The 11,523-nt window shown below is 50.9% G+C and overlaps 2 protein-coding genes across 2 annotated transcripts; one reads left to right on the top strand and one right to left on the bottom strand.

Moving 5' to 3' along the window:
* Positions 1–2,603: 2,603 nt before the first annotated feature.
* On the bottom strand, positions 2,604–5,499 carry RPS16 (ribosomal protein S16). The gene is made up of 5 exons (XM_060651101.2): positions 5,365–5,499; positions 5,127–5,228; positions 3,097–3,193; positions 2,943–2,990; positions 2,604–2,813 (listed from the first exon to the last, which is right to left on the bottom strand). The coding sequence occupies exons 1-5, from the start codon at positions 5,410–5,412 to the stop codon at positions 2,668–2,670; spliced, it is 441 nt and encodes a 146-aa protein (XP_060507084.1). The 5' UTR covers positions 5,413–5,499; the 3' UTR covers positions 2,604–2,667.
* A 1,242-nt stretch (positions 5,500–6,741) lies between these two features.
* Positions 6,742–11,127, top strand: LOC132690544 (uncharacterized). Its single transcript, XM_060651099.3, has 4 exons — positions 6,742–6,989; positions 7,926–8,084; positions 8,208–8,252; positions 9,178–11,127. The coding sequence occupies exons 1-4, from the start codon at positions 6,846–6,848 to the stop codon at positions 9,430–9,432; spliced, it is 603 nt and encodes a 200-aa protein (XP_060507082.3). The 5' UTR covers positions 6,742–6,845; the 3' UTR covers positions 9,433–11,127.
* The last annotated feature ends 396 nt before the right edge of the window (positions 11,128–11,523 follow it).

The following is an 11,523-nucleotide window of genomic DNA, read 5'->3' as shown; positions in this document are numbered from 1 at the left end:
CGGGGCATTGTTCAAATTAACAGATCCCCCAATAGTCCCAACCTATGGAATCAGAACCTCCAGGGCAGGAGCCTAGGAATCGGAAGTTTTAACAATCAGCTAACAAAAAAAGTGGAAACTTATGGAGTGCTAACTGCATAGCTCAGGCATTAGTCACTTTATGTGAACTCATTCACTCTGAATCCTCATCTCTAAAAGGCACATGAGGATGGTTTCTTGAAGTTTTTATATATTTTTTTTTTATTTTGAGAGAGAGCGGAGGAGGGTCAGAGAGTCCCAAGCCGGTTCCGCACTGTCAATGCGGACCCCGACGCGGGTCTCGAACCAGATCATGACCTGAGCTGAGATCAAGAGTCACATGCTTAACCAAGTGAGCTGCCCGTGTGCCACAAGGATGGTTTCTGATCCTCATTGTGGAGATGAGGAAACAGAGGCATAGAGAGAATAAGGGATTTGCTCAGTCACATTGCTAAGGGACAGAGTTGGAACTCAAATCCACACCACGTAGCCCGAGTCCATGCTCTGAGCTGTTGAGTGTCTATCCTGTGCCAGGCCTGGTTCAAGAAAACCCTTCCCTACCAGAACAGGGCTTGCAGCCTAGTGCACCAGGGGCTCTAGGTGATTCTTGGCAGAGTAAAGTATCCCAAACAAAGCCTGGCTCAGTATTAGCTGCTGGCTTCTGGTATTTATTAGATGGTTACTGGGCCATACACTAGGGCCTGGGCTGAGTGGCCTGGGCCTACTGCACCGCAGCCTCGCCAGGGTCAGGACTGCGGCCCTCCCCTCCTCCACCCCCAGCTGCACATTCCCAGCTGAAGGAAAGTTCTCAGCCTGGCCTGGGCTCCCAGTGGCGCCGGAATTCCCGGTATTTGAGGAGGCGGCAGGGAGGGAGAAAGGGGCAGTCTCCTCCAAAGCCTGAAGAGGGGAAAGAGAGGCGAGCCCCCTTAGCATTTTCAGATGCAAGATGCATCCCAGCTGTGCCTCTGGCAGGGAGCCAGGAGTCTTGTAAGGGGGTCTCTGAACCCTGTAGGAAACCAGGGACACCAGGCTTGCTTAAGCCCCACCTGACCCCTGACCCCCCCCCCCCCCCACTCCATTACTCCCACCTGCCTGACTCCTACCTGCTTCACAGCCCCAGCTCCGACACCTCCTCAGGAACACCTTCCTTGCTCGTCCACTGCAAGCCCAGCCGTCTTCAGAGCTACCGATCAGGCTCAAAGTGCAAGGGTAGTGGCCTCCTGCCCTCTCCGGGACATTTAGGTTAATGTCATCCAAACCCGTTAACTACAGCTGCAATTTAAACTTGAGCTGCAGTTACATGGCCACTAGGCTAATCTTCTTACCTAACATTTAGACACCAGCCTGTCAGCCACCTCACGAGGAACGTCAAGTATACCTAACAATGCTTAGCCTGGCGCTTGGTTGGTACCAATCAACCCCACCGTCCATCTGTAAGAAACGCTATTTGCATACGCTCCCCACACATCAGTGCTGTGTCCAGTCCAATTTTCCTCAACGACGGCAACGTTCTCTCATCTGCGCTGCCCAGTTTGCCAGCTGCACGTGACTACTAGAGTGAGTGGGGCACATACCGAAAAGACAACCGGTCAATAAATTTCAAGTTCCTTCTTTCATGAAAAAATTGTTAAAATTTTCCCCTCTCCATCAATGTCCAGATGCCATACGCTGTTCTCGCCAGTACCCCCAGCAGGGGGAGCCTGTGGGACCCTGCCTGGGGACAGATGGCGGAGGTGTCCAGGCTGGCTGCAAGGGCTGATCGGGGCAGAGATGCCCTTCCCACCCAATGAAGCTCATTAGCTTCACTGTAAAAATGGGGAGGGAAAACCAAAAGTAACTGAATCCACAAGCAACATTTTGCTTCCTTAAACATACACCAGTGCTGTCCACAGAACTTTCGACAACGGAAATACCGTGTAGCCCAGTGGTAGCAATGGAGAGCCTACGATATGTTGGCTCTTACTACGTGGCAGGCACAACAGATGAACAAGTCCTCAGACCCACATTCTGAGCCCAGTAAAGACAGTTGCTGCAATGAGTGTAATCGGGACCTGCTTTCAAGAGGCCACAGGGGGCCCTTCCCGGGAGGTAGTATTGACATCCTGAAGGATGAAGCCAGTCAGAAGGATCCCACCCCTCCCACATCTCCAGTCTATCTACCTACAGACTGGCATTAGGAAAGATCCCTTCCCAATCCAATTACGGCCCTACTAGTTGACTTCAGGCTGCACCCAAGTTTCTATTAATGTTTACTGATCTTACACATTTCCCCCGCTATTCCCTGACACGCCATCACAACAGCAGCAAAAGGACTAAAAAAAAAACAACTCAAGAGGACACCCCACACAACCAATGGCCTAGAACCACCCCGCCTCCACGGTGCCCGCACGCTGGACTCTACTAGAAGCGCGGGGAGACTGGGTCTCAAGCTTGCCCCCCCGCCTCCCCACCCACCCACACTAACCCAGGCGTGGTGTCTTCTGAAAACGCTGGAAAGCCTTACAATCCAGACCGGCAGTGAGCCGGGCTGTTTCTCGCAATTCTTTTAGTCAAAGACCCACCACAAAACGACCACAGCACAGTCCTTGAAACCTCAAGTCCCATGACAATTGTTTATTATAAAGGTGAACCCTAATCCTCACAATCGGCTTATCGGTAGGATTTCTGGTAACGAGCACGGGCACCAGGACCACCAAACTTTTTAGATTCGCAGCGCCGGGGATCAGCTACCAGCAGGGTCCGGTCGTACTGGATGAGGATGTCTTTGATCTCCTTCTTGGAAGCCTCATCCACATCTGGGGATGAGAGGAGAGTGAAGATTGAGACAACCCTGGAAGCACCCTCCTGGTCTCTGGGGCTAAATGCGGGGCTGGTCCTCCACTTGCCTGCCACCCACCCGATGGGAAGGAGCCATTCTTACTCACATTTCTGGTAATAGGCCACCAGGGCTTTGGAGATGGACTGGCGAATTGCTGTGAAGAAGACACACAAAAGGACGTATCAGCTTTGGGAAGCCCCGAGAGTAGGGCTTTGCTCTCAGAGCCACCTCCCACCGTATGCCCCGTTCCGGCGACTCACCATAAATCTGGGCTACGTGACCGCCACCCTTCACTCGGACTCGGATGTCCACCCCAGCAAACCGCTCCTTGCCCAGAAGCAGAACAGGTTCCAGTAGCTGGAGGAACAAGGGCCATGACAGAATTTTAGATCACAGGCTGGGCAGCTGAGCCACCGCACCAAGCACCCTACTTCTCTCCAAGTAGCTTCTGCCATCGCTGACCTCTTTGCACGGCTAGGAGAGCAGGGACGATTTGAAGACAGATGACAGACTGCTGAAGGGAACCCGAGCTGGGCCCTCCCATCTGTGTCCCTCTGGGCCTCAGAGTCCCCATCTCCAGGACCAGTTCTGGCACTTTAGCTCAACAAGGAAAACCCCTACAGCCACCATACCTGCCTGGAACAGTGAAAAACCACTCCTGGGCCATGTCAGGTGCTTTCTCTGGATTTCCCTCCCTTGGGCTCTCCACCCAGCCCTTTGAGCCTCACATTTCCAAATTACAACTACACTACCTGTGTGCTCTGCTCTCCCCTTGCCAGCGCTACACCTTTTGCACGTGCCCGGAAGCTTTTATTTTACCTATACTTTAGGTCTTAGCTCTCAGCTCACAGATTCCCATCTCCACCTCCCCCTGCCCGTCCCTCCGACCCCCCCCCCCCCCCACGAAGCCTGTACTTATCCTCCCACCCAGGTTCGAGCCAGATGCCTTCTCTGGGCTCCCCCATCCTAGCCCTGACTACCCTGGAGCAGGGTCTGATACTGGGACCAGTCTGCCTCCTCCACTAGACTCGGAGCTTTATAAGGGCAGGGCCTGGGGTCACCTGGGTCACCGCTGGGTCCCCAACACCGGTTACACAACAAAACCTTCATAAAACTGACAATCGAGAAGAGTAAACCACAGCACTTGATATCTGCTACACAGAAAGATCTCGGACACTATCATATGACATTCTAACTAAGCCTGGAACACATATCATCCTTCACGTTTAAAAGTGACACTCTTATCACTACGTTGTACACCAGAAACATATCATTGCGTGTCAACTACACTAAAATTTAACAAATTAAATTAGAGGGTGCCTGAGTGGCCCAGTCGGTTGTGTCAGACTTTGGCTCAGGTCATGATCTCACAGTTGCTGAGTTGGAGTCCCACATCGTGCTCTCTCCTGTCAGGGCAGAGCCTGCTTCAGATCTTCTGTCCCCCTCTCTGCCCCTCCCCCTCCTGCACTCTCAAAAATAAATAAAACATCAAAAAAAATTAAAATAAAAATGAAATACAAAGCAACAAAATTTAAAGAAGAAACAAATGCATTCTCATACATGCCAAGAAGTTTACCCGGACAATCTAACTTACCCTCACAACAACCCTTCAAGGGAGAAATGATCCCCATTTTATGGATGACCCAAGGGAAAAAAAATAACCGAGGTTACGTGCCTCAAATTAACAACACAGGTAAGAGAGGCAAAAAACAGACTCCACTCGTTCCATTCTGAGCTGAAAAAACCGAGGCCAAAACAGAAACAAGCAGGCAAGGAACCCCTTTCACAGCAAAGCACAACAAACAGAAATTCTGGTCCTGTTCTCCCAATGCCTTTTAAGCACCTACAATGTCTAAACCCTATCTTTAGGCCGTATCTTTTAACAAACTAATTACTGTTCACAAAAAATGTATACACACTCTACCAGTTAAAACAAACGTTACACTGTATACAGGATACACGACCCCATCAACTTGCCACACAAACTCCTCTTGCCATTGGGTCCCCAAGTATCACTGAGCTTCCATATCCCACTTTTGAAACCATCCTCTTAATCTGCAACATCCACGTTTTCACTCTCAACTCAAGCTTTTAGCACAATATCTGAAACCTCCGAAAACAGCTCCATCTCCAAATGCCCCATTTTCTCTGCCCCCAACTCCCCCTTCTATACAGCCCGTTGTTGATACCAGATCCCTCAGCCTCCCAAGATCACTTCCAGGAATCCACTTAAATATCTCTCTCCAGAGCCTCCGTACTCAACCCAAACGCCCACCCTCAATCCCAGCACCTTGTATTGCAGCGTGCGCGGCTCGATCATCTCCAAGGGCCGTCCATTCACCTTGATGAGGCCGTTGCCCCGTTTGCAATGCGCCACGGCTGTAGCCGTCTTCTGTGGAAAGCGAGGGAGAAACGGCGGAACCACGTGAGCTTCGGCCCCCGGCTCCCATGTGGACCCCAGAACCCTGCCCACAGACCTCTGCAGACCCCGGCCTCCCTCCGCCCCTCCCATCGGGCGCCCGGCCCACCTTGCGGCCGAAGACCTGCACAGACTGCAAAGGACCCTTGGACGGCATGGCTGCAAACGTAGACAAGAGATCCTCACCGCGCGGCGCCGCAACCGGAAAAGGAAAGTGCGGGGCCACCCGGGCCGCTTTTCAGGGTCTGCGCAGGCGCTCTGGGTGCTGCGTCGCGACGGGAGAGAGCTTTACGGCTCCTATTGTAGCCAGGGGCGGGACTTCGGATTCGCGGCGGGAAGGTGGGCCCCCGAGCGGAGGAGGAGGGACCCGTGAGTGGAAGGGGCGGGGCCTGAAATGTGCCGCGTGCAGTCGCGGAAGTAGAGCGAGGAGAGGCTGTTCTTCCTATTCTCGGTCCTCATTGGTAGCGGCCGGTTCATTTGCATTTCGGCTCTTTAATACTCTCCCTCCCCTTCCTCCACCCAAAATGTCGCTTTTCACCCTCTGGAAAGGGCCCTTCTTAGCCCCTCATCTCTAGCAATCATCCTCCCCTGTACACTCCATCCTGCCCTCTAGACACCCTTCTCCCCAAATTCTCCTCCATCGGAATCTCACCTACGGAACCCACAGCAGGAAATCAGCCAGGATTCCCAGATTCAGGATTCAGAACCCACCTCCTTCGAGAATTCTCTCCCAGAATGTTTCTAATCCTTTTAGAGCCCTTCCCCCAGAATCTACCTTTCACCAGAATTTCCTTCCGTTTTCAGTTTCCGCCCCCCAGAACTCTCCTCTTCAGAGCCCTGAACGAGACCCCCCCCCCTTTCTCTGAATCTTCCTTCACTCAAGGGCCCCAGAATCTCCCACTGCCCGCAGTCCACTTTTCCCAGAACGTCCCCGCCAGAATCTCCTTTCACAAGTTTTCTCTCCCTTTCAGAGCTCCCTCCTTCAGAATCTACCTTTCCTAAGAATTCCGTTTCCTTCAGAGCGTCCTCTAACCAGCAACTGCCTCCCCTGGAATTTCCCTCTCCCAGAATTCTCCACTTCTTAGAGACCCTCCCTCCAGATTCCCCCTCTTCAAGGTCTCTACCCTAAAATCCCTCTTTCTCTAGGGTCCTTCAAATCATCTCTTCACTCCCCCAAATCACCCAACTCTCCAGGCTCCTTCCCCATAGTATTCTCCATCCCCAGTCCCCCCAATCCCATCTGAGGAATCTCAGGATTGGGTTCCCCTTGGCTCCCCCACACACAGGATACTCCTTTCCCAGTCAAAAGGGTTCTTTATCAGGGCTGCAGAGAGCCCACAGTTTCTTCAGTGTCCCTGGCAGCAGAATCCGAGGTTCAAGGTTCAAAGGGGTGTGGTCGCTTACCTGGTGCCTGGAAAATGGAGACAGGGTGGAGATTGGTAGGTGGGTCTGTGGCAGGAGGGAGGATCCTCCAGCCCAGAGTCCAGCTCCAAAAGGGTGGGAGAGGGGAGAGGTGAAGGAAGGGAGCATCCAGAGGCTGACCTGGGAGGACACACACGCAGATACACAGCACGAGAGAGACGGGCACACATGAAGGAGAAAGACAAAGAAGGGGCCGATGGAGAAGAGGAGAAAGAGGACAGACAGAAGATCAATTACAGATGGATCCAGAAAACACAAGTGACGGCGATTCGGAGGCAGAGAGACCAGTCCTCAGGGAAAGAAGACAGACAGGTACAGACAAGCATGGAGATTTCAAGATATTTGAAATACAGAAATACAGTACTTGATACAGAAATAGAAGTAGAGGGGCACTGGGTGGCTCAGTTGGTTGAGTGTCTGACTTCAGCTCAGGTCATGATCTCACGGTTCCTGCGTTTGAGCCCTCCATCAGGCTTGTGGCTGTCAGCACAGAACCCGCTTCAGATTCTCTGTCCCCCCTCTTTCTCTCTGCCCCTCCCCCTCTCATTCTCTCTCCTCTCTCCCAAAAATGAATAAACATTTATTTAAAAAAGAAAAAAGAACTAGAAGTAGAAAAGAGAGCAAGGACCCCCCCCCCAAATATACACCTGCAAATATGTCTAAAGCCTAGCATAGGTGTTTCCCACTGAGAAGACAGGCCACAGGATTCACACGCACTCACACGCCGTACTGCCTGATAGATCTCTTGGGGCGGTGGGGAGGGTGGGGACGGGTCTTCCCAACCCTCCAATTTCTCTAGGCTGATCCTCACACCCTTACTCAGTCTTATATCTTCCTGTGGGGGTTGGGGGAGAGGTGTCAGGGAGGCCTGTGACCTGGGGCCTACTCTAGGGTCACCATCTTCCCTGGCCTCTTGAAGAACATTCCCTGAGTATCTGTGGGTTGAGTGGAGATGGACACGAAGGGGACAGGACACTTCAGTCTTCCAGCTTTCTTTATCTCTCTGTACTTCTTTTTTTTTTAAGTTTATTTATTTTGAGAGAGACTGCCTGTGCGCACGTGCGTGGTGGGGGAGGGGCAGAGGGAGAGGGAGAGAGAGAGAATCCCAAGCAGGTTCCGAGCTTGTCAGCATACAACCCAACACTGGCTCTGTTCCATGAACTGTGAGATCATGACCTGAGCCAAAACCAAGAGCCGGACACTTAACCGACAGAGCCACTCAAGTGTTCCTGTACTTCTTGCTTCCAGGACCCTGGGCTGGGACCAGAAAAGGCCTGGGGGGTGGGCAGGGTGCCCATGTGGCCTCTCTGGACCATCCTTCTGCTGGTATGGCCCTTGGGAGGCCTAGGATCACCCCTCTGCCCTCGGGAGCCTTTCTACTTCCTTGTTGCCATCATGAAGATGCTGGTGAGGAAGACGGAGGGGAGAGCCAGCAGACAGGCAGGGAGGCGGTAGGGTGTGGGGCACGTTTGAGGAAAGGTCAGGCTCTCCCTTCCAAGATCTGATTCTGTTCCCTGCCCCCAATTGTAGGGAAACAAAAATGATGGCACTCTCTACACCCCTGATGATCTCTCGGTGAGTATTTCATTAGCTTTTTACTTGGAGTTGGAAATTTAGGGAAATTCCACTAGGCTGAGAACACATGTATGTTTGGGGCAGGAGGCAGCAGGCTGGTGTTCTGGCTGTCCAGCTGCTGACCCAGCTCCCGGCCATCACAAATACATTTTGTTCACTGCTGTCTCCCACCCCGAGAACAGCAGCTGGCACCTAACAACAGATACTGATGATGATAGCGACATTTTTAATAGTGCTCACTCTGCCAGGTACTGGTCTAAACGCTTTAACTATATTAGCTTACTTAGTCTTCACACTGACCTGACCCTATGAGGTAGATACGGCCACCATGTATGGATGTGAAGGATGTACACTGCACAAGAATCCCACAACAAGGTCAGCATCCACATCCTGGATATTTTTGTCAATTTCTGGTTGATGGCAATGAAATATCTTGTTCCGACAAAATCAGCACTTGGAAGTGTTTTAAGGAGTACTGTTTTGTTTTTTTAAAATTTATTGTTTTTAATTTTTTTTAACGTTTATTCTGTCTTGAGAGACAGAGCATGAGTGGGGGAGGGGCAGAGAAAGAGACACACAGAATCTGAAGCAGGCTCCAGGCTCTGAGCAGTCAGCATAGAGCCTAAGGCAGGGCTCGAACTCACGGACCACAAGGTCATGGACCTGAGCCGAAGTTGAATGCTTAACCGACTGAGCCACCCATGTGCCCCAAGAAGTGTCATTTTCTAACTTACACAGGCACAGACAGTATAGGCTAGCATCATCCCTGAAGATAGGGATTATTCAGAGTTCTGTTTTACAGATGAGGAAACTGAGGCCCAAAGAGGTGAAGGGGCTTATGCCAGGACGTAATTCAGAAACCCTGGGTTTGGGGATTTGGGATCAGACCCTTGCCCAGAGACACCAAGTCACTCTGTCCCCACAGGTTTGTCCTGCTGAGACTCTGGGATGCTTCCGGCTGGAGCTTTCTGTGATCCAGTTCGAAGAGGGCCGATCCATGGGGATTGCTGTGTTCCGGCTACAGCGTCTGCTGGATGCATTGGGGTCCCGGCTGTGGGTGACTGGCCAGGGTCCTTGTCCACCCTGTGAAGGACATCCCCAGAGACCCATCCCCCTCTTTCTGGCCAAGCTCTTGGAGTTATTACAGGGGGCTTGTGCTAGGCACCTGCCCTCAGCATGAGCCTGGGAGGACACAGACGCCCTAGTACTGCTGGAGGGCCTGGGAGGTGTGAGACAGAGGGCACTTGGTCTCCAGCCCCAGCTGCCAATCCAAAGCCTTCTCCTTCTGGGCCAGAGGCCCCCATCTGGAGCCCATGGAACCAAGGGGAAGAGAGAAGGAGGAAAATCTGAAGCCTGAAGTCTCTGACCTACAGGGGTAGGGGGTTAGGTAAATTGGCCCCCACCTGCCCCTCTTCTCCATCTGAGGTACTCCCTCCTCTCTCCTCTTCCAGGAAGGGACAAAGCATTGCACAGGTGTCTTCCAACCTCACCCCACCCCTACAGGACAGGGAGAGTCTTGTGCCTCATGTCCCTGGCTGCAAATAATTACCATCTGGAGAGCTTTCGGGTGACACTGATGGTTAGGCTAGATGTTGATAATTGGTCTCTGGTGCATCCTGAACAGCTATAGTTTGAAAATCAACTTTATTGAAAATACAACTTTATTGATGTGTATGTAATTTGTATACAGTAAAAAGCATACGTTTTAAACGTGCATTTCAATGAGTTCTGACAAATATATACACACAGCCACATTTCCATCACCCCAAAGCATCATCCCTTATGCGCCTTCCCAGTCTTCACGTCCAGTCGTAGACATCCATTAATCTGCTTCCTGTCCGTATAGAATTAGCTTTGCTGCCTCTAGAGATTCATATGAACGGAATCATACTATACATATTCTAGTGTCTGGCTTCTTTCACTCAGCATGATGTTTTTGAGATTCACTCATGTGCGTATCAGCAGTTTGTTACTATTCCATGGTATGAACGCACCCGAATTGGTTTATCCATTCTCCTCATGGTGGACATTGGGTTGTTTCCACTTTGGGGCTATCGCATATCTCTCTTCTATCTTCTTACATATCCTTACATAGTGGTAGGGTTGAGAACCACTGAGACACCAAGGAAGAACCTTCTATGAGGAGAAAATTACTGCTCCCTCACTTTCCTGGAGTAAATAGCTTTCTGCAGCAGTGTCAATAGGCATTTTACATGTGGGATCCTATTTTAAAGAGCTGGTGTGTAAAAGAATCAAACCTGGGGGCACCTGGGTGGCTCAGTCAGTTGCACGTCCAACTGTTGATCTCAGGGTCACGAGTTCAAGCCCTGCATTGGGCTCCACTAGACGCATGAAGCCTAATTATTAAGTATGTATAAACATGTGGGGACCAAGCTCATAGAAGGGAAAACATTTTTATAGAATGACCAGCCCCTCCCGTCTGTCTTGGGTTCAGGCTGAGATTGTTGGATCAAGGAGTGTGTGCTCACACAGACACACCTGTGGTGTATTCGTTCCCTGATAGCGTCTTGTGAGCCCACTGTTGGCCTGACCACACCATCTTACTCTGTAACCAGGTGCATATTAAATTTCTGTAAACTGAATCCAGGTGTCTCAATGCTTATGCAAGAAATTTTAGCAATGTGTTTTAAAAGTTTCTGATTTGGGCGGGGGGGGGGTGGGGTTCGGTGCCTGGGTGGCTCAGTCGGTTGAGCGTCCAACTTTGGCCCAGGTCATGATCTCCTGGTCCGTGAGTTCGAGCCCTGCATCCGGCTCTGTGCTGACAGCTCAGGGCCTGGAGCCTGCTTCACATTTTGTGTCTCCCTCTCCCTGCCCCTCCCCCACTCATGCTCGCTTGCGCTCTCTCTGTCAAAAATAAATAAAAACACTTTTTAAAAAAGTTTCTCATTTTTTCCCTCTTCAAGTGAATTTTTCTTATCCTTGTCTCATCATGCCTGGTCCTCTTTGCCATCTGTCTGACAAATAATTACTAATATGTAAATTCACATTGATTTAAACTTTGGGATTTGTAAAGGAAAACAAGAGTTTTAAGAGTCACTCAAACTTGGGGGAAGGAGTCTTAGGTCTGCCCCTGTCCAGTTTATTTTCTGAGCTTCAGTTTCCTTGTCAGCAAAATGGGGGTACTTACCTCCGAGGAATGTTTTGGAGGTAGGAGATAAAGTCTGATTTATTTGCTAACTCATTGTTATTTGGTCATTCCCTGCCTCTTCACGGCTTGGCACACCACACTATTAAATTCAAACACGAATTC

The sequence above is a fragment of the Panthera onca genome, chromosome E2 (assembly GCF_046562875.1).
Source record: "Panthera onca isolate mPanOnc1 chromosome E2, mPanOnc1 haplotype 2, whole genome shotgun sequence".
NCBI classification, from domain to species: Eukaryota; Metazoa; Chordata; class Mammalia; order Carnivora; family Felidae; genus Panthera; species Panthera onca.
Note: the sequence above shows the minus strand (reverse complement) of the source record. Positions and strands in the feature narration are given on the sequence as shown.